General features: G+C 43.3%; 1 protein-coding gene across 1 annotated transcript in view; it reads left to right on the forward strand.

Moving 5' to 3' along the window:
- ZBTB38 (zinc finger and BTB domain containing 38) overlaps nt 1-7,551 on the forward strand; it is a 76,444-nt gene extending 68,893 nt beyond the window's left edge. The window contains exon 5 of the mRNA XM_066351932.1: nt 1,236-7,551. Coding sequence (XP_066208029.1) covers nt 1,236-4,823 — 3,588 coding nt within the window. The 3' untranslated portion in view covers nt 4,824-7,551. The remainder of the gene's footprint in view (nt 1-1,235) is intronic.
- Nucleotides 7,552-23,684: the final 16,133 nt, after the last annotated feature.

Genomic DNA, 23,684 nt, shown 5'->3' on the forward strand with positions numbered 1-23,684 from the left:
CTGGATGTCATTTGATAAAGGGATAGGGATACTAAATGAATAGCTAGTTAGTATATCCTATAGACATAGACCAAAGGGTTTTTGTTTTGTTTTAACTGCAGGGATGATGTATTAGTGTACAGTGAAATAAGTTTAGTGAGTTGCTGTTAGCATTTTTTTAAAATGCAAGATAATAGACCAGAACAGACTACATCACACACAGTAAGAGTCAAGTTTTAATTTCATTTGTGTCTTAGGTCACTGATATACCGTGTAGTTATTGCAGGTAAGTACAAAAGCCACTGCTTTTGACTTGTCTCTCACGAGAATAGTAGTTGGTAGGCGCTGGCCATTCCAGGCTGATATAGAGCATATATAGAGAATAACAAGAATGAGTCTCTGGGAAAACCCGAGATAAGATCCTCAGACCAGAGCAAGAGTCACTGAGCCTTTAAATTGTGCTAATTTAGGAACCTGTGATTAGACTCAGTATTGTGGACTAGGAAACATACTTTCCTGGTTTTATTTTTTTGTTTGCCTTCAGTACCTCACAGTGCTCTTTTTGAAAACCCTGGTCTACCTTGGCTATAATGAAAGGGAAATCAGAAAAGGAATGGAATAGCCTGGTCTCACAGAGGGGCACGCTGCCCTGGTGGTCAGACTTGGTCATGCAGACTGTAACTTTTCATTGAGAGACCCTTTCCATTGAAGCCACAGATTAGGAATGGCCCCTCCAGATCTTGCTTCTTCTCCAAGCAGGCAATACCTTTACCTGCAGGTACTGCTTACTTAGGGAAAACTTTAAAAATATATATTATTGTCCTGTTTCATGAATTGTGTTTGGAGCAGATCATCAGGGCTATCTTTGAAAATAGATGATAGGAGGCTGCCAGGGTATTGCCCAGCTCTGGGAGTTCAGTGCAGCAGCTTTGAGTGATGATGAGACCCTTCACATTTTGGAGAGAAAAACCCCTCTTCCCCCTAAATTTGGACGTATATATAGCTACACCTTCGGAAAAAGAGTTCTGGGAGGACCAACTAGAACAACTCTTAGCAACAGTATGGGAAACAAGCTGGGGAGAAAGATTTAGCTTCTCATGTTGATTCCAAGTCTTGGAAGCAACAATAGAATGGGTTAAAAACATGTATTTTCATACCAAAAAAAAAAAAAAAAAGTTTGTCAGAGAGGTTGAAAATAATTTAGAAACAAAGAAGCTGCTTGTAGAGGGACCCTAACCATTTATCTCTCGTTTCAGATGACAGTCATGTCCCTTTCCAGGGACTTCAAGGACGACTTTCACAGTGACACAGTGCTCTCCATTTTAAACGAGCAGCGTATCCGAGGCATTTTATGTGATGTCACTATTATTGTGGAAGACACCAAATTTAAAGCCCACAGCAATGTCCTGGCTGCTTCAAGCCTTTATTTCAAAAATATCTTCTGGAGCCATACAATCTGCATTTCCAGCCATGTGCTGGAGCTGGATGATCTCAAAGCCGAAGTGTTTACAGAAATCCTCAATTATATCTACAGCTCCACAGTCGTTGTCAAGAGACAGGAAACAGTCACCGATCTTGCAGCTGCAGGAAAAAAGCTGGGAATATCCTTCCTGGAAGACCTGACTGATCGCAACTTCTCAAATTCCCCAGTTCCCTATGTATTCTGCATTACTGAGAAGGGAGTGGTTAAAGAAGAAAAAAATGAAAAAAGGCATGAAGAACCAGCCATCACTAATGGGCCAAGGATCACAAATGCATTTTCCATCATTGAAACAGAAAATAGTAATAACATGTTTTCTCCACTGGACTTGAGGGCAAGTTTCAAAAAGGTCTCTGACTCCATGAGATCGGCCAGCCTTTGCCTAGAGAGGACTGATGTCTGTCATGAGGCGGAGCCTGTCCGTACCCTGGCGGAGCACTCTTACGCGGTTTCTTCCGTGGCCGAGGCTTACCGAAGTCAGCCTGTGAGTGAATGTGCTAGCAGCTCGCCTGGTAAAACAGGCAAAGAAAATGGTGAAGCTCCTGCCGCAAAACCGAAAACATGCCGGAAGCCAAAGACACTCTCCATACCCCAGGATTCAGAACCAACCCCAGAAAAGCTACCACCCCCTCCAGTAACCAACGTAGAGGTTAATCAAGAAAGGAGTCCACAGCCAGCTGCAGTTCTTTCTGGTTCAAAATCTCCCAACAATGAAGGAGATGCCTGTCTTCCCAAGGAAGATGAAAATAAATCCTCTGACGCTCCTGGGCCACCAGCAGCGGAGGTCCCACCTCTCATTTACAATTGTAGCTCTTGCTCCAAATCCTTTGACAGTAGCACTTTGCTCAGTGCCCACATGCAGCTGCACAAGCCAACCCAGGAGCCTTTGGTGTGCAAGTACTGCAACAAACAATTCAGCACGCTGAACAGATTGGATCGGCATGAACAGATCTGTATGCGGTCTAGTCACATGCCCATTCCAGGAGGAAATCAGCGCTTTTTAGAAAACTATCCCACCATCGGACAAAACGGAGCTTCCTTCACAGATCCAGAATCTTTATTACCTGGAAATAGGATTGGTGAATTTTCCAGTACCAGAAGTACCTTGCCAGAAATGGAACACCTGGTTAAATTTGTTAATGGGCAAATGCTCTACAGTTGTGCTGTATGCAAGCGTAGTTATGTGACTTTGTCTAGCCTCCGCAGACATGCAAATGTTCATTCATGGAGAAGAACGTATCCTTGCCATTACTGCAACAAAGTATTTGCATTGGCTGAGTACAGGACAAGGCATGAAGTTTGGCATACGGGAGAAAGGCGGTATCAGTGCATTTTCTGCCTTGAAACTTTCATGACCTACTATATACTCAAAAACCATCAGAAGTCTTTCCATGCCATAGATCATAGGCTTTCCATCAGTAAAAAAACGGCAAATGGAGGTTTGAAGCCTAGTGTCTATCCATATAAACTTTATAGGTTACTGCCTATGAAATGCAAGAGGGCTCCCTATAAGAGCTACCGAAATTCTTCCTATGAAAATGCTCGAGAAAACAGTCAGATGAATGAGTCTGCACCCGGTCCCTATGTTATTCAGAATCCACGCAGCTCTGAATTACCTACTCTGAATTTCCAAGACAGTGCAAACACTTTGACCAGCGGTCCAGCTGTCCCAATGGAGACATCCACATATCAGGACAGACCCACTTCTGCCAACATCCAAAACACAGAGGGGACCAAATGGGGAGAGGAGACATTGAAAGTTGATCTTGACAATAACTTTTATTCAACGGAGGTGTCAGTTTCTTCCACTGAAAACGCCGTCAGTTCTGACCTCCCAGCTGGGGACATGCCTGCTTTGTCTTTGAGTAATGGCAGTGAGAACTCAGCCTCTGTGATCAGCTACAGTGGCTCAGCACCCTCAGTCATTGTGCACAGTAGCCAGTTTTCGTCAGTGATCATGCACAGCACCGCTGTGGCCGCCATGTCCAGCAACAACCACAAGGCCCCTTTGGACCAGGCTGAGAGTCAGACCATGAAAGATGACAGCAAACCTGAGCCAGACAAAGCGGGGAAAGTTGTCAGCAGACCCAAGAGCATTAAGGAGAAAAAGAAAACCACCCCATGTAGCAGGGGAGAAACACCAGAGGAATCAAGATACGATGCTGATCCCGGGGGGTCGTTGAGCAAAACCACAAATGTCATTAAAGAAACCAGTAAAATTGAAACCTACATTGCAAAGCCTGCTCTCCCTGGAACTTCCACCAACAGCAACGTCGCGCCCCTTTGCCAAATAACAGTCAAAATTGGGAACGAAGCCATTGTGAAGAGGCATATCCTAGGATCTAAATTGTTCTATAAAAGAGGGAGGAGACCCAAGTATCAAACGCAGGAGGAGACTTTGCCACAAGAGAGCGACCCGGAAACCAATGGAGACAGCCCGCTTGGGCTTTGCCAATCCGAATGTGTGGAGATGAGTGAAATGTTCGATGATGCAAGTGACCAGGATTCCACAGACAAACCATGGCGCCCTTACTACAACTACAAACCCAAAAAGAAATCCAGGCAGTTGAGAAAAATGAAGAAAGGCAACTGGAGGAAAGAGCATGAGAACCGAAGCCCGAGCAACAAGTATAAATACCCGGCTGAACTAGACTGCGCTGTGGGGAAGGCTCCCCAGGAGAAGGCCTTTGAGGAAGAAGAAAATAAAGAGATGCCCAAGTTGCAGTGTGAACTCTGTGATGGAGACAAGGCATTGGGAGCTGCAAACCAAGGCAGGCCGCACCGGCACCTCACAGCCCGGCCGTACACCTGCGAGCTCTGTGCCAAGCAGTTCCAGAGCCCCTCCACACTCAAGATGCACATGCGCTGCCACACTGGGGAGAAGCCCTACCAGTGCAAGACCTGTGGACGGTGCTTTTCAGTGCAAGGAAACCTCCAGAAACACGAGCGCATCCACCTGGGTGTCAAGGAGTTCATCTGCCAGTATTGCAACAAGGCGTTCACGCTGAATGAGACCCTCAAAATCCACGAGAGGATCCACACTGGCGAGAAGCGCTACCACTGTCAGTTCTGCTTCCAGAGTTTTTTGTACCTCTCCACGAAAAGGAATCATGAGCAGAGGCACATCCGGGAGCACAACGGGAAGGGCTTCGCCTGCTTCCAGTGCCCCAAAATTTGCAAAACAGCGGCCGCCCTTGGAATGCACCAGAAGAAACACTTATTCAAAAGCCCAAGCCAGCAGGAGAAAGCTGAAGGTGACCTGTACCACGAAAACTCAGATGTCCTGGAGAACCCACACTTCGTGGATTCAGAAGACAGTGACCAAAAGGATAATGTACAAACCGTTGTTGGAAATGTCCTTTAAATGGCGATGCTTAGAAAAAAGGAAATCTTCAATAATATAAGTTGGTGGGGTTTTTTTTTTTAGTTAGCTGTTTTGTTTTTTGTTTTGTAAATTTAGTTTTGCTTTGTTTATGTAACAGTCATGAAGGAGTGAATTGTAAAAAAGAAAATTTCATTTGTGAGAATTCCAGGAAAAGGATCCTAATATCTACTTTGGGTTTTAGCATTAACGTCTTGCAAAGTGCGCAAAAATACAGTAGCTGACTCCGCCAATATCCCAAGTGTCTTGTGAAAGTTTATCAAGCTCTTAGCTGTGGTATTTCTGCCAGTGGGAAAAAAAAGTTTAATTTTAGCCTAATTTAAAACTTTCTGGTAAGTACTAATAAGAACTGGCTGCTAAACTGTCTTTAGTCACTGGAGAAATTAAGGGTCAGACATCATGAAAATGTCATCTTCATAAGTAAAAGGTAAATGAGCTATGACAGTCATTCCCATTCAGCTTCTGCACTATTGAAAATTGTTTAAATTTAATGGCTACATATTAAATACTTAAAATATAGCTAAAAATATGTGTGAAATGAGTAACCTAAGTAGGACATTCATATTATTAGAACTACTTTTCTGCAACACAAACCTTGTAAAATACATATATAAATCACTATAACTTTTAACTGTCCATGTCCCCTGTAGAGAATTATAATGATGAGCAGTAGATCTGCAGATAATGAGGACTGATGTGAAAATCAGTAGGAAGTGTTCTGAATATGACGTAAGAACATGTGTATGCTTTAGGTGGAATGCTGTTCTCTTGAAGTTATGGCTGAGCTGTTACTAGAACTGGTGTATTCAAGTCACAGAAAACATAGGTCATGCCTTATCTATGGAGGAAAGCCTTCCCAGAATTTCCCTGTGATTACCTGTGCTGTGCGTTCCTTTGCAATGGCCTCACCTCACAAAATGAAGAAGGGTCAAATTCTTCTGAAACTCCCTGCAGTCTTCCATCCATCACAGGCCATAAATGTGTGTAGGTCTATTCCAGACAAACTTAACCAGTCTCAAGGGTTCAAGTAAAACCTGACACCTCCCATTCTACTAAAGGTGTGTCTAGGAAAGTTAACACAAGGCTCGCATAACGTGATGAATGCCCAGGGACAGAAAGCCCAATCCCTGCAATGATTAGCTTTTCTGGAGATTATGCAGCCCACAAATACATACTAGTATAAAACAAAAAAGATAACCTGCCGCACCAGTTACGGACTTGAGTGGGTAACAGTAAATGATAACCATCCTTGCCTCAAACAATAGCTTTGTTTGAGGGTGGTAGGGAGATAGATTTGGAGTGATAAGGTTCCCTCACTTATGTGACTCAGAGGTATATCCACAAGTCAGCTGTCTTGTTATCATGTTTGCAGACATCTAGACCCCTTGCTAAAAAAAATCCCACTTAAGTTTTTTGATGTTCTTTTATACTGACCCTTGCCAACATTGCCCTCAGAGTCTAATTGCCCTATAGGATATTCCATCATCTGGACTAGGTTCCTGGGAAGCTGGAATTCATGATTTTTCTTAAACTGCCTAATAGGAGAGTAAACATTCCTATCCTTTGATCACCAGTATGAGCAGAATCCGGAAACCGGTTCAAGGGTGACCTGCAACCATCTGCGTTTATGGGATTTGTTAGATGGAGACCCAAGGTTATCCAAGGTTGCAAGGTTACCATTTTGAAGAAGTAACTCAAAGGACTCTAGTTTCTCTCTCCAGATGTTGTGATGTCTCCATGAAGAAGACTTAATACAGATTTGAGTGGGCAAGAAAGCATTTAAAGACCCAGAAGGGACATGATTAAAAGCTGACATTTTAATACTGAAGTACTTTGTTGTTAAGTAACCCCAATATTGTATCGGCATTTATCTTTTGTTCATCTATTTTCACTTACATACAGCATTATGGAATAGAGAAAAATGGGGAAATGCAGGCGAAATTAACTTTATTTTATACATTGTATATATGTATACCTACACTATTTGTTGGGTTTTGTTGAAGAGATAGTCACTAAGGGCTTATGAAAATCATTTTTGAATTGATAATTAGAATATTGAATAAGCAATCCTGTGATTTAATTTGTTTTATTTCAATTAGGATTATGAATCAAGAAAAATAATTGTGTATTTTAGTCATTTTGATTTGAGGCCACTCCAAATATAAAATTATTACATGTAGTGATGTCTCCCAGCCCTTACATGTGGATATTTTTAAAGTGGACTTGTATGCTGATAATTCTAGACCAAAGTAAATATGGCAGAATATTTATACATGAAAAAATAATTTTGCAAATATTTTCTATAATTGTATTATTCATTTAAAATGTTGACAGCTTGTGTTAGTTTCAGGGAGGGGTGTATATTTTGATAAAAAAATACTTGACTTTGTAATTCTGTATATTCTATACAATTTATAGCAGAGCCGTTTTAAGACAGCCTTGTCACATTTTTTTGTTAATTGTGAAAACTTTATTATGAGTGATGTTTAAGTATGCATTGAGCACATAACGACCAACTAGAAATAAAGTAAGTGTAAACAGTGAACATACTGTATGCTGTACAAGATATATTGTGATTTGCTGTTTGAGCATCTGTATTTTGGTTAGAAGATATTAAATGCAGATGTTAAGGGTTGGAAAAAGTCTAATTTTATTTTTAAAAATAATGACTATAAATTTGGTTTTGCTTGATTAAAATAGCTTGTTCCTATGTTAAGTCTCTTTTTAAATGGTTTAATGTTAACTCTTTTGTGCAACCAAGCAGCTGTTTCATCGGTGTGAGTCACAGCATTGTTTCACATAATATTTGTTCACTACATTTCTGTTTCCTCACTTGTTTACATGCTGTGGTACCTACTTAGATGCTTATGACATTTTAAAAAATCAGCAGAGGCCCTGGCCGGTTGGCTCAGTGGTAGAGCGTCGGCCTGGCGTGCAGAAGTCCCGGGTTCAATTCCCGGCCAGGGCACACAGGAGAAGCGTCCATCTGCTTCTCCACCCCTCTCCTTCCTCTCTCTCTCTCTCTAACCCTCCCGCAGCCGAGGCTCCATTGGAGCAAAGATGGCCCGGGTGCTGGGGATGGCTCCTTGGCCTCTGCACCAGGCGCTAGAGTGGCTCTGGTCGCAATAGAGCGACGCCCCTGAGGGGCAGAGCATCCCCCCTGGTGGGCAGAGCGTCACCCCCTGGTGGGCGTGCCTGGTGGATCCCGGTCAGGCGCATGCGGGAGTCTGTCTGACTGTCTCTCCCTGTTTCCAGCTTTAGAAAAATACAAAAAAAAGAAAAAGAAAAATCAGAATAAGAGAAGTTGAAGTCTTCTGGTAATTTAGTGCTTTGGACAGGCCTGGTCCTGCTGTATTCATCCACAGGAAACATATTACACTTAGGGAGTACCAGGCACTTGACAGTGGTCCTTCCCTGACAACATTGGGAAATAGATGTCATTCTCTACATTTTATAGTGACTTGGAGAAGAGCCCAGAGCCGGACAGAATCAGGAACCCAACCTAGGGCTGCTGAGCACCAAAGTTCACATTTCATTCCTTCTCAACACCTAAGAAAAGTGCTTAATCTGAACAGGAAGAGAAGAGGAAAGACATGATAAAGTAATTCAGATGGTAGTTGTTACAATGACAGCTTCAAGGAGGTTATGTTAGGCTCTTTCCCCGGATTCCTCGCTAATCTACTTCCTGAGGTCTCAATACTTTAGGCATTTGGCTTTTCTTATATCTTAGGATATTATCCTATAAAATCATTTATTTATTTATTTTTTTGTATTTTTCTGAAGCTGGAAACGGGGAGAGACAGACAGACTCCCGCATGCGCCCGACCGGGATCCACCCGGCACGCCCACCAGGGGCGATGCTCTGCCCCTCCCGGGCGTCACTCTGTCGCGACCAGAGCCACTCTAGCGCCTGGGGCAGAGGCCAAGGAGCCATCCCCAGAGCCCGGGCCATCTTTGCTCCAATGGAGCCTCGGCTGCGGGAGGGGAAGAGAGAGAGAGGAAGGAGTATAAAATCAATTTTTAAGAGTTTGTACACTTTTAAAAGAATATAGACATTATAATTTAATGCTCTTATACACTAGTAATTTTTCACATAAAAAAAAAATCTGTTTCCATCATCACAGACTATACTCTTAACCTTAGCTAATTTTTAAAAGCATGCAGCTATCTCTAACCAGGCGGTGGCACAGTGGATAGAGCATTGGACTGGGACACAGAGGACCCAGGTTCGAAACTCCGAGGTCGCCAGCTTGAGCACGGGTTCATCTGGTTTGAGCACAGCTCACCAGCTTGGATGCAAGGAGTCACTCCGTCTTCTGTAGCCCACCCCCCACCCTGATCAAGGCACATATGAGAAAGCAATCAATGAACAACTAAGGTGCTGCAACGAAGAATTGATGCTTCTCATCTCTCTCCCTGTCCGTCTGTTCCTATCTGTCCCTGTCTCTGTCACACACACACAAAGCATGTAACTAGTCATAGTGGGCAGTGTGAAAGGGGTATCAGTGGCTCAGACACCACAATCGATCACCAAATAAATGACTTGTGAGAAATAAAATTTCCAGGTCTACTGACTGGCCAGTAGCATCAATTTTTGTATTTGAAGGGCAATTCACAACTATATTCCCCAAACTTTCATAACTGCTATCAGCTAAAACTAACTTTATTATCTAGCAAAGCAGATTTAATATCAAAATAATTTATAATTGGGTTAAAAGGATAACAACAAATCGCAATTCTGTATATGCGTCTTCTTTCGATTGCTTCGGGTCTTTCATTCCTATTGTTCCTCTTCCTCTTTTCTCATCACCTGTTGATTGACCTGGCTTCCTCTGTCTCCGTGAGTTCCTCTTTGCAGAAGCACTGTTTTCACATCTAAGAACTCTTCACTTTTCCCCTCCCCAAATCCTGGCCATCTATTAAGGGAGCTTCTGGAGAGAGCCGGCCCCTTTGGTTCTCCCTCCCAGTTTGCAAACCTTGATCCTGATCCTTCAAGCAAGATGGTCAAGGAGCAGGTGAGTTGGCTTGGTGTGCAACTTTTGAAGTGAGACACTCCAAATTTAAACAACTAATGGAAGAATTGGTCATAACAGAAATATGGCTTTTTATTCTTGACATCTAAGACATCACATACTATTTTTTTTAGAATGGCTGAGAACTCAACTGCACCTTTTTTTAGTAATTTTGAAAATTATGACTATACAGTTACTCTATTTCAAGAATTTTTAAATAAACCTTTTTCATTTCATAGTACACTCGTTACTAAAATTTTATTTTAAAAAATATACCATTAACCGATCTGACAAAAAAAATGGGTATAATTTTGATTCATTCACACCAGATGGCTATTATTGTGCTGGCTGTTATAATTTTTTTTATTTGACAATCTAAGAGAAAAGAAGTCAATGCCCTGCCTTAAATAGTCAGGTATTTAATATTTTAGAAATTCTTGTAGGAGTACCATGGCATACTAGTTGAAAATTGCTGTTCTGTGTAATCTCTTAATAGGAAAAACTTCAAACATGCAAAAGTAGAATAGAATGTGAACCCCAGTGTGCCAGATGGAAAGGAAAATAGAAGTTAAGGATGGTCCCAAGGCTTGGACCTGAGCAGTGGAAAGGATGGAGTCACCAGCAGACAACTAGATATGTGGATCAGAAGTTCATAGGAGGATCTGAATGTCATGTTTCATTCATTCAAAACTTTTGAGCTAGGTCCAGGGAGTATAAGAGTGGGCAAAACAAATACTCCCTGGAGCTTAGGATCTAGTGGAGATCACAAAAGCTAAATAATTAAAATTGCAATGAGTATTTGTTAGCTTGAGACTCTAATACTTTCAGAGTATTGAGCCATTCATTTTTTTTTTGTTGTTCAAAATGTCCTTATATGTCAATCAGAATGACCAGATGCTGTCCTAAGCATCTAATGAATATTATTACTCATTTATTCCTCACATCAACCCCTTTAGGTGGATACTGTTATTATCATCCCCATCAATGTTTAATATGGTTATCTTTTTGCTGCACAAAATTTAGTGGCTTAAAACAGCCATTTATATTTCACAGGGTTCTATGGTTTGACTAGAATCAGCTGAGCGGGCCTCTCACCCAGTAGCAGTCAGAAAGCAGTGAGGCCAATCTAAGGCTTGACTACTCTGGGCATCAAAGCAGTCATAGCCCAGCCCAGGTTCGGGGCAGTGGAGGAATAGGCTCTATTTCTCAATGGTCTGGAAGTGGCAGGCATGTACAGAGAAGGGAGAAACGTATGCCAAGCTGCTACAATGGATGGTTCTCAATGAGAAAACCAAGGCACAAAGAAGTTAAATAACTTACTCAAGGTCACACAGCTGATATGTGGGAAAACAGTTAATCCCAGACAGTTGAGTTCCAGAGCCCAGTAGCACAGCACAATCCCTCATAGCAAAGGCCTGATGGTTAAGAGCACAGCATTCTTCATAGTAGAACCAAAGAGCTCCTGGGGTTATCTATCAGGGATGTGGGAGAAGAAGAAATTCTAAAAATACTATGAATGGAAAGAAATGATGGTACAAATTGGGTCAAATTTCAAGGACTATTTAAACAAGGCTCCTTTTATGTGGAGCTGAAAATATGGTCTTTCTTGTGTGTCCCAAGACAAAATAGAAGACCTCATGCTTTTACTTGTCTCCAATTAGGCAAGAATGGAAGTGTGTGTGTTTTCCTTATAAGTAACTAAAATCAATCTGAAACTTTAAGTCAGCTACTAACAGGTCAGATATGGCTGGGACCAGGGAGTTAGGATCTGAGGTGTCCAGCAGCCTCAGAAAGGCTCAAGCTCCTTTAGTGCCCCCTGCTGTATAATGGCAGTCCTGAAAGTCTGGGTCATCGCTTACTTTAACACATCCTGGCCCTCTAATAGGACAAGGAAATGACATCTACACTTCAGAAAGGTTACTCACTTTGCAGGAGCCATGGAGTGTTTATTGCCAGAGGGAAACCAACTCACTTCCAAATGGCCCATTTCTCTCCCAAACTGACAGTCTGAGACAGTGTGTACCTGAGGTCCTGTTCAGTTCGCCTCTGTTTTTCTGGACCATAAGGAACGGCTCCACACACTGATGTGGACATGCCCAACCTCTGCGTAAATGTGAGTGAGAAGAGCAGGAGGCCCTTTCTCAGGTCCTTTCTAATGTTTCTCGTCCTAAAAACTAAAATGCAGGACCACTATTTTTGTAGTCTTTCATAGTAATGAGAACCTGCCTCCGCCGCTATTTGCTTATGCTGATAAGACAGCATTCCAGCCATTGGGAACTCCTCACCACTCAGTATCATCCTTATACCCAGGCAAGAAAGCCTCTCCCAGGCCTTGTCCAGAGGTCCCCCGCTCCACGAGGCAGAGTCTGCAGGGCCCAAAGAGATGTGCCAGCCAGAGCCTGTACCTACCTTAGACCACACTCTGAGTACCCAGGACCTAAGAATGCCCTGCCCACTTCTAGGGCCTGCTCAGGCCTCTTCCCTGCCTGCCAGTGTTACTCCCCTGGGTCCCAGAGATGAGCAAGCTGTTTGCAGGGAACCTGGATAGAACTTGTGTTGTAGTGTCAGGGTCCGTGTGTATGTGTGAGGCCCCCAGCAGCATGGGAAGGCACAGGGCTGGGGGTAGGAAGGAGGCACGCAAGCAAGGCCGGGGCCCAGCGGTTCTCATGCAGTCTCCTTCAGCCAGAACGCCAGAGAGACTGGGGACTCCCAAGTCTAACCAGGCCTCCCAGGTTGTTATGAATGTCTGTTTGTCAAGGGAAGAGAATAAATAGAGCATATTTATATAAGAGCTTATTAGCCTGGTTTATAACTTTCAAATATATAGACACATGATATATAGGCCTCTACTTATGTGTTTGCCCTTGACCCTGCAATGTTTGACAGGGGTTAGGAGGACTGTCACTACTCCCCCAAGTGCCTGGTTTTTATCACACTATGTCTGTGTACAAGCTCCTGGCTGTATTAAAATGTTCCTAGCCACCCTGATCCACAGACATAATCATTTATCAATGTCTGGTTCAAAAGCCCCTTCAACAGCTTCTTCCTTGTGGTGTTGTGTGAGAAGCCCCTCAGACCTCTGCTTGCCTTTGCCTCGGTTGTACCACAGCTCTCTGGGATAATCCATGTCGGTCTCATCCCCGGTATCAGATAACAAGCTCTTCCGGGCCCAGTCCAGAGTTGACTTATTTAGCTCTCTGCTTCCAGCATCAGCACAGCGCCCTCAAACATGAGTTACCTCTTAAGAGTGCTGATTCTCCATTCTAGGGTGACCAACCCACAGGTGTGTTTGGGACCTTCAGTGCTAAACAGAGACAATCTTGGGAAAACTGGGATAACTGGTCACCCTAATGGAAAGGGGAAAGGCCTCAGCAGCCAGGACAGAAGGAAAACTAATTGGCTAGTTTTAGTTTGAAGTAACTATAATGAGACTGTCAACTTTCCACCACTCACTCCTGAGCAGTGAGGAAACCTCTAGTCCAGGCTGTGCAAGTCTGGGCTGGAAAAGTGGATGGGACAACCATGGGGCCCCATCTACAGACTCCTATACAATCCTTTCATTATTTTCACAGACTCCCTCTATTTTCATTTCTCTGAAGATCTTACTGGGGAACCCAGCTCATCATTCAATTTCCAGATGCTCACACAAAGCATGTCAGAGAGTCCCCTCTGAGTATCAGTGATGGTCTGTTTGGTTCTTTCCTGCCCTTTCCCCCGCACCTCTACTCTATCCTGCTAAGTGTGGTGGATAGCTATGGGTTTTCCTGCTGAGTCCTTTTCTATTTTTGTGGTGAAAGCACTTGAATTTCCTTTAGAAACCACCCCTCACTCCCTTATTCCACAGTCCTCCTCTTAGTCCATATGACCAGGTGGGGTGGCTGGGTGGCTGGGAAACACACGGCCTGGTTTCTAGTATACTGTATGTCTACATCTCGACACAAGAACAAAGAGACTGAGTCGGGCTCTTCTCAGTTGCCATGGACAGAAGAGTTGGCTTTAAGTAAAGCTGGATCCAAGGGCTCAAACAAAATGATTCTCTCTCCCTTTCTCTCTTTCTTCATCTATCTCTCTCTTTACTCGCTGCTCTACTTTCCTCCATGTTGGCTTCAGCCTCAGGCTGGTTCTCTCCAGTTGATGACAAAGATGTCCGTGCTGAAGGGAAAAAAGTCAGCCCCCCCACCAAAAACAATAGTCTCCAAAGAGAGCAAAGACACTTCTGGTAATAACCTCTAAACATCAGAGTCTGAATTTATTTTTATTTTTATTTTTTATTGAGTTTATTGGGGATGACATGGGTTAATTTTATTATAATATATAGGTGTTATAGGTATTATAATAAAAATATATAGGTTTCAGGTGTACAGTTCTAAAATATAACACCTGTATGTTGTATTGTGTTGTACCCCAAGTCAAGTCTCCTTCCATCACCATTTATCCCCCCTTTGCCCTTCCCACCTCCTTCCACCCCCTCGCCCTCTGGTAACCACCATCCTGTTGGCTATCTATGAAGTTTTCTTTTTTTGCTTAATCCCTCCACCTTTTTCCCCAGCTCCTCCTCCCCATCCCCTCTGACAGCTGTCGGTCTACTCTCCATACCTATGAGTCTGTTTCTATTTTGTTTGTTTATTTTGTTCTTTAGATTCCACATATAAATAAAATCATATATTTGTCATTCTCTGACTGACTTATTTCACTTAGCATAATACTCTCCAGGTTCATCCATGCTGTTGCAAAAAGGTAAGATTTCCTTCTTTAATACAGCCAAGTCGTGGTCCACTGTGTAAATGTAACACAGTGTTTTTGTCCACTCATCTACTGACGGGCACTTGGGCTGCTTTCAAATCCTGGCTATTGTGAATAATGCTATAATAAACGTACGGCTGCATATATGCTTTTGAATTAGTGTTTCAGGTATCTTTGTATATAATTCCCAGAAGTGGAATTGCTGGTCATAAGGCAGTTCCATTTTTAATTTTTTGAGGTAACTCTATACTGCTTTCCACAGTGGCTGCACCAATCTGCATTCCCATCAGCAGTGCATGAGGGTTCCCTTTTCTCTACACCAAATACAACTTGTTTGTTGATTTATTGGTGGTAGCCATTCTGACAGGTGTGAGGTGATTTCGTTGTAATTTGCATTTCCCTGATGATTAGTGATGTTGAACATCTTTCCTATGCCTACTGGCCATCTGTATGTACTTTTTTGGAGAAGTGTTATTCAGGTTCTTCGTCCACTTTTAAGTAGGATTGTTTGTTTTTTGTGTGTTGAGTTATATAAGTTCTTTATAAATTTTATAAATTAACTCAACAGATGTATCTGTGAATATCTTCTCCCATTCAGTGTGTTGTCTTTTCATTTTGTTGATGGGTCTCTTTTGCTGTGCAAAAACTTTAAGGTTGATGTAGTCCCATTTGTTTATTTTTTTCTTCTGTTTCCCTTGCCTGAGGAGATATATCTGAAAAACATACTGCTACAAGAAATGGCTAAAATTTTACTATCTATGTTTTCTTCTAGGATTTTTATGGTTTTGAGTCTAACATTTAAGTTCTTTAATGCATTTGGAGTTTATTCTTCTGTATGGTATAAGAAGGTGGTCTAAAAGTAAACAAAACAAAAACAACAACAAAAAAAAGAAGGTGGAGGCCCTGGCCGGTTGGCTCAGCGGTAGAGCATCGGCCTGGCGTGCGGGGGACCCAGGTTCGATTCCCGGCCAGGGCACATAGGAGAAGCGCCCATTTGCTTCTCCACCCCCCTCCCTCCTTCCTCTCTGTCTCTCTCTTCCCCTCCCGCAGCCAAGGCTCCATTGGAGCAAAGATGGCCCGGGCGCTGGGGATGGCTCCTTGGCCTCTGCCCCAGGCGCTAGAGTGGCTCTGGTCGCGGCAGAGCGACCCCCTGGTGGGGCAGAGCATCGCCCCCTGGTGGGCAGAGCGTTGCCCCTGGTGGGCGTGCCGGGTGGATCCCGGTCGGGCGCATGCGGGAGTCTGTCTGACTGTCTCTCCCCGTTTCCAGCTTCAGAAAAAAATACAAAAAAAAAAAAGAAAAGAAGGTGGTCTAGGCATATGGAAGTCCCGAGTTAGATTCCTGGTCAAAGCACACAAGAGAAGCGCTTATCTGCTTCTCTACCCTTCCCCCTCTCCTTTCTCTCTATCTCTCTCTTCCCCTACCGCAGCCAAGGCTCCATTGGAGCAAAAAGTTGGCCCCAGAACTGAGGATGGCTCTCTGCCTCCCCACTTCTTACGCCAGAAAAATACAAAAAAAAAAAGGTGATCTAGTTTTCTTCTTTTTTTTTTGCATGAATCTGTCCAGTTTTCTCAACACCACTTATTGAATAGACTCTTTATTCTATTGTATGTTCTGGCCTCTTTTGTCAAATATTAATTGACCATAATGGCATGTGTGGGTGGAGCACAGAGCGCATTCCTAGCAGCTGTGGCTGATGCAATGCTGTGAGAATACTCCAGCTTCCAGAACCATCCTGGGCATACCCAGGAAGGGAGCTCGCCCGCTATAAGGAAGTGACTCAGCGCCAACCACACAGCTCCCTGATCTTTTCAGCCATTGGCTATGAAGGGCACACTGTAACATCCTATAGGCTGAACCTGTGTATATAAGCTAGCTTACTTCCTGAATAAAGTGGATCTGCGTCACTGAACCTGGTCCCCGGAGTCGGGTCTTTGCGTCTTCGTCATCCTCACCCCTGGCAGGACTTGTCCACAGGCATGGGTTTATTTCTAGGCTCTGTATTCTGATCCATTATTTTATATCTCCATCAGAGTCTGAATTTAAACTCAGGACATCCACCATCATCAGTGACACTCTAAGGTAGATTATGTACCTCCTTATAGAACACTTTGAAGAAAAGTTGAAATCAATCAAAGTGATCACAAAACAGACTACATTCAGCTAAAACTAACTGAGCCAGGCACTGCTGCAGATGCTTTAATCTTTATTCTTCAGAAGAACCTAGAAAGAAGGTATTGCTGTCACCATTTAATAGTTGCCAAAAGGCCCTATTCAAGGCCTTAACCACTCTGAGTGATGAGAATCCACAGAGGAAACGAGAGTCTCAGAGATAAACTTGCTGGTGCTCAAACTACACCCTTTCCGGTTTCACTTGTCCCTCACTTGTGTTGTTCAGGGAACACTGGGCTTTTACTTCTCAACACCTTATCTGATCGTTTAACAAATTTTACAGGTGAAGCTAATATGTTAGATTAGGTGACCCCAGCAATGGGGACATTGATGAAGAAATTTCTACTCCAATTTCCAAGAACTCTCATGGTTAAGGGAAATAACTGCTCTGTACTTAATACAAGTGGAAAGCAGAGCTAATACATGTACACTGTAAAAAAAAAATTCAAATAGTATGAAAGGGTACACAGAAAAATAAGTTTCTCTTTCATTCTGTCCCCAGGTTTCTCCTTAGAGGCATGCACTGTTGCAGATCTTGGGGACCCCTCCACAGAGATCCTATGCACATCCAAGCATATATGTATCTATAAACTTATATATTTCCTTTTTCTTTTTATATAAATAAAAGCACACTATATATAATATTTTATTGTTTATTTAATAATATATCATTATTAATGATATATTAAGGAGAACCTTCTAGGGTGGGTCATATGGTTCTGTCTTCTCTTTATTTTATTTTAATATTTATTTATTTATTTATTTATTTATTTTTTACAGGGACAGATCGAGAGTCAGAGAGAGGGATAGACAGGGACAGACAGACAGGAACAGAGAGAGATGAGAAGCATCAATCATCAGTTTTTCGTTGCGACACTTCATTGATTGCTTTTTCATATGTGCCTTGACCACGGGCCTTCAGCAGACCAAGTAACCTCTTGCTCAAGTCTGAGACCTTGGGTCCAAGCTAGTGAGCTTTTTGCTCAAGCCAGATGAGCCCATGCTCAAGCTGGCGACCTCGGGGTCTTGAACCTGGGTCCTGCACATCCCAGTCCGATGCTCTATCCACTGCACCACTGCCTGGTCAGGCTGGATCTGTCTTATTCTTTTAATGCCTGTGTAATACTCTACTGTACAAATTTCTAGCTGGTGTCCTACTGAGAGACAATTAAGTTGTTTCCAATCTGTCTTTTGTTCATGCATTTTAGACAGATTTTTATAATCAAGATGGAAACAAACAGAAAAAGCGTTTTCTGCTTAACTCTTTTATATCCAGAAGATCAAATAGCAGGGCCTCCTTCTATTCTGATGGTTCCTGGCAAACTGGATCAATGTAATTCAAATTCTGCGCTCTCAAGCAAACGTTTTCAGAATTATTTTGCTCTGCATTAAATGCAAACTGAACAGAGTACATCTGTGTTAGATGTCGTCTGTTGTTTAAACCAAATGGGGTGTGAAGAGGAAATAAGAGTGTAAGACAGAACCTAAGGGAGAATGGATGAAACGTGGAACCTGGAAGCAGAAACCTTCTCTTTCCACACCCCCTCCTCTCCATGTCCCCTGTGTGTCACCTTCATGCAGTTCTCTCTGTGCCGAACAGCCTCTCTGCCTCTCCCTAACTGCAGTACAAGATACTGGCTAGCCCTACGTGACCTTACAGGACCTTAGAGGCAGTGTCCATCAGAGACTGACTGTCATCACTGTGTCCCAATTGCCAATTTCGGGAAAAGGATATCTGATTCCCACCCTCCCCCAGCCCCCATTGAAGGGATTGGGTCCCCTTGGTCAGTTGACTCCTGGTCCAATTAGCTCTGGTTAAAGGGACAGAGCTGTTAGAAGATGACTGCAGAGGCCTGACCCCAAGGGCAAACTGCAACAATCAATGAGAACAGAATGGGCTGGGAGAGGCCCTCACATGCCCACCACGTGGTCCCCGAGGGACAAGAGCTTCTTAGTAACTGCATCAGTGTGATCCTTGAGACATGTCATGATGGCTTTGACTTCACCATCCAGCTTTCCAGCCCGGTCTCCCATCACACATGCACCCGGACAGTTACAGAAAGGTCTGCCCGCCTGAGCGGTGGGCTCAGGCCCTGCCCAACAGCAGCCTTTCACGTGTGCTCGTGGATACAGTGATGCGCAGCAAGGTGAAGTGTGTGATTTGGGTAGGTGTTTGTAAAGGATACCTTTTTCACCTGACCCACATACACAAGAAAGTGAGCTTATTTTGACAGTGTTTTTACATCACTTTGTCAAATTGCAAACATGTTATTTTTAAGAAATTTCATATACCTGAATATGTAGGAGCTTGTTTTTGAATATGTTCTTTTTAAGAAAAGCATTTTCTTTTTTTTTTTAATTTTTTTAAAAATTATTTTTATTTATTCATTTTAGAGGAGACAGAGAGAGAGAGAGAGAGAGAGAGAGAGAGAGAAGATGGGAGGTGCAGGAAGCATCAACTCCCATATGTGCCTTGATCAGGCAAACCCAGGGTTTTGAACCAGAGACCTCAGCATTCCAGGTCGATGCTTTATCCACTGCGCCACCACAGGTCAAGCTGGAAAAGCATTTTCTAAAAAGAAAATATGTTGATGTTTGGAAAATGAGTCATGTAAACAAACCGTCTGCATTTGAGAGATAGCTAGCTGGTGGAGGTAGGGATAGGATCTATGCTTAAGTTCCGAACTGCTGATCTGACCTGTGGTGTGGTGACGCAGTGGATAAAATGTCGACCTGAAACACTGAGGTCGCCGGTTCAAAACCCCAGGTTTGCCTGGTCAAGGCACATATGGGAGTTGATGCTTCCTGCTCCTTTTCCTTCTTCTTTCTCTTTCTCTCTGTCTCTCTCTTCCCCCTTTCTAAAATGAATTGAAAAAAAAATTCCCAACTGCTGACCTGACCTGTGGTGTGGTGGCGCAGTGGATAAAGCATCCACCTGGAACACTGAGGTCGCCGGTTCAAAACCCCAGGCTTGCCTGGTCAAGGCACATATGGGAGTTGATGCTTCCTGCTCCTTTCCCTTTCTCTCTCTCTCTCTCTCTCTCTCTCTCTCTCTTTGTTTCTCTCTCTCCTCTCTAAAATGAATTGAAAAAAATCCCAACTGCTGCAATCTCCAGCCCCCTACTTAACTCTCAGTGTGACAGCCCAGTCTGCTGACCTTGCTGAGCATCAGTCAGTCTTGCAGCATCTCTGAAAGCAATGAACCAGAGGACTCCAAGCTTTGTGTGGAACAGAGAGGAAAATCTTGCCAGCAGAGGTCACTGACGCTCCAGCTGGGACTCCACGGCAGCTGAGCACAATGTAACAACCTTGTGCCTGCCCCTCCCCCTGCTCCTCTTCACTAACTTGCTCCCTGCCAAGCTTATGGAAATAAATCAATGTCAATGTTGCCCTAACCAAGTGTGTGCATGCTATCAGCAATTTTTCTCAGTAGCACTTTACCCTTTGGTATCCCAAACTGAGGGGTTTTAGTTTAACATTAAGTTAATACTCAGAATAAGTATTTACTGTGGGCTGTCTGCAAAGAATGAGAAGCATCTATGAGCCACCTGTGAGCCAAGAGCTAGCCACAGACAGCGTGTGATTTGGGTAGGTATTTGTTGGACAAAGCTGTATACAGTAGACCAACTTGCCAGTGTTCTCAAGTGGCCACCAATAGAGCAAAGAGATTCTACCAGGAGCCATCTACCCACTAAGGGTAGAGGGGAAGAAACTACATTTTTAGGATAAGGGAGGAAATACTAGGGCACCTAAAAGCCATCGGATTGCCACATGACAGACAGCACGCACTTCTTATAATGGTCAGGGCTAAGAGGCTGCCGTCCTCAGAGGCAGATGAAAATGCCAACTACATGAGCCAGGGGATATGTAGCCTGTTCCCCACCAGGCACCTCACAGACACTGGTCAACAGATATGTGATGGTCCAATGAAAGCAGAAAGAGGTACAGAGGCTTAGTGGCAGCAAGAAGTCTCATGGCAAGAGAAGGAAGCTGTCTGTTTATCTGGGAAGAGTGCTGAGGAAGAAGCATGTGACCTAAGCCTAAGCCAATCAAGGCATTGCATTTCCATGGTTACAGGTGATTGGCTCAGCAATGTGTATGTAACCCACCCAGAGTCAATAAGATTACTGGATTACTGGTATCTGGGAACACTGTAAGACAGAAAGTGTGTTTATCTCCTGATTGGACCTTGAATTGAGGAAATACAGAGTTTGAGATCCTTCTTGTTAGCCTGAGGAACACCCAGAGCTGAGTGGGGCCACCCGAAAGTTCCTGAGATTATGACTAACACATGGAAGAACCTAAAAATAGGGGAAAATTGAATCCTGATCATATTGTTTGAGCCCTGAATCCAGCCATACCTGAAGTTACTGCTCCTCCTGGGTTTTCCGTGAGCCTATGAACTCCCCTTGTGCAGGTTGGAACCTCACTCCTGTGCCTCGTGGGGTGGAAGAGATGAGGTAGGTGTTCTCCCAGCCAGTCCTGACATGTGATACCTTTAGGATTCCTTCTACTGAGCTTGATCAGAAACAAACCTAATTGGCCAAGGCTAACTGCTCAGTCTCAAAGGGTCATCCAAAGCTTGTACTCTTACAAGCATCCAGACCATTCTGGAAACTTGTGGTCATTTCTAACCCCCAAATGGGAGCTAACAAATTCAAGGCATGACTCTGAACTTGAAGAGTAACACAGAAATATCAGCACTGTTATATATCATCACATATTTAGAAATATCTTGTTGAAACTGATGTTAGAACTTCAACTTAAGATTTAGAAGAGCTTCTAGTAAGAGAAGTAATAAATTAATTGGACCATTCCCATGATTACTAGTTTAAAATGTGTAAAGAATCATTAATTTTCTCTTTATTCAAAGTTCTGCCTTTATCCTTTTCTTCTAACAACGGTAAAAAAAAAAATCTAGGTTAAAAATATGCAGAAAAACAATTTTTTTCTTTTGTTCCTTTTTGTGTTTTTTTTTTTAAAAAAATTGAAGTAAAATATGACCCCAGTAAAGTGCACAAACCTTAAGCATATCCTTGATCACTTTAATTTCTGTAAAACAAGTGACTTATCCTCTCTGGGTCTGTGTCCTCATCTGTCAAGTGACTGTTAGTGAGGCAGCAGCTCTTAGGTCTCTTCTCAGAGACTTTCTCCCAAGCCAGTGACACCTGTTCTGCACATTTTGATACAATAACACCAATCTTATGACTGCAATATATCTTTATACCACACCTGACGCAGTGGTTCTGCATGGATGGCACCGTATAAATCTTTGTTATGCTACGGGGCCTCTGATACTGGCTCCAGAAGGGCCAAAGAAGCTGTTAATCAAAGATCCCACAGCCCAAGGTTCACAGCACCACCATCATCATCACAGTGCACATAGCGCCTGGCTGAGAGGAACTCAGGGTCCCGTCACTGCCATACTAGTAAATGCTCACATGGAGGGGGTCTAATAGATATTTGCAAGATGGATGAATAGATGTATGAATGTATGCATGGAGGGATCTTAGTTCAAAATTCTTCCACAAAGGAGGAGTTGATTCTGAGGTAAGCAGGCTGTTGTCTTGACAGGAAAGGGGATTCCCTGCCATTCAGCCTGATGCTTATTGTTCAAATCAATGTCCAGCTCCTCTGTAGTGCAACTGCCAAATCAAACTCCATGGAAATCCTCTGAAGTCCAGCATCTTTTTTTCAGCCATAAAAAAACAAAATTGCTTACAAATTGTTTGCTGAGCTTGACCTGTGGTGGCACAGTAGATAAAATGTTTACCTGGAACACTGAGTTTGCCGGTTCAAATCCCTGGGCTTGCCTGGCCAAGGCACATACAGAAAGCAACTACTATGAGCAACTGCTTCTCCCACCTCTTTTTTCCTCTCCCTCACTCTCTCCCCCACCCAAAAAAAATCAATAAATAAAATCTAAAAACAAAATTTGTTTCTGGAGGATTTTCTTTAGGCCTGATAATGTTAGATCAGCTGGGGAAAAATGTATGTGTGTATCGGTTAAGATGCTTTGGACTTCAATCCACAGACACACACGACAACTTAAGATGTCCCAAAGTAGGCAATTCTGAAGCTCAATGGTATCAACATGGACTGAGGTCTGTATTCACATCTGTCAACTCTGTCTGTAATATCTACCCTCACAATCAGAAGATGGCCAAAGCCAGTCCAAGCATCAGCCCCTCATCACACAAGTCCAAGAGCAAGAAGAAAGCAGCATGGCATACTTAGCGCCACCTATAAAGGCCTTCAGCAGTCCACAATTGAGACCAGCCCTTGGCAAAGAGGAAAGAGATGGCCACAATATGGGTTATCACCTGAGATTGGGGTTATAGTCACCAAATAACTGAACAAAATTGGGGATCTTTGAACATGAAAGGAGAAGACATGAATTATGAATGAGCTACCAGCATGTTTACCATAGGATGCCACATTGGCAGTCATTGGCAATCATCCAGGCCAGTCTCAATTCAACTAAACAAATTATTTAACTTTAAAAATCCATTGCCACAGTAAAATTGGATGACAGCCATTGACCAGGCAACCAAGGGCTCTATGCAAATAGCTCTGGTGGCTTTGGGAGGCCCTTAGTGACAATGAGGGCCTTCTTGCTCTGTTTACCACAGATGCTCTCCAGCAAATGCAGACTTGATAAGTGTGCTCAGCCTCTTCCTGGGTAAAGGTCACGGCTCTGGGAGAAAGCCACTCATTGTGTGGCCTTGCAGAATAGTCATCATTTGTTCTCCTCTGTGCAGTTCAGCAGTCTGGGAACAGAACTGGAAACCCTTTAATTCTCCTCGCCAGCTCCACCTCAAGAGCACACCCACATAAGCCTGGATAAATGGTCCTGTGAGGGAGGCATGTGGGGGTTGGCAATGACCCTGGGAGGGCAAGTGGTTGAGGGCAAGGGGT

The sequence above is a fragment of the Saccopteryx leptura genome, chromosome 10 (genome assembly GCF_036850995.1).
Source record: "Saccopteryx leptura isolate mSacLep1 chromosome 10, mSacLep1_pri_phased_curated, whole genome shotgun sequence".
In the NCBI taxonomy this organism is placed as follows: domain Eukaryota; kingdom Metazoa; phylum Chordata; class Mammalia; order Chiroptera; family Emballonuridae; genus Saccopteryx; species Saccopteryx leptura.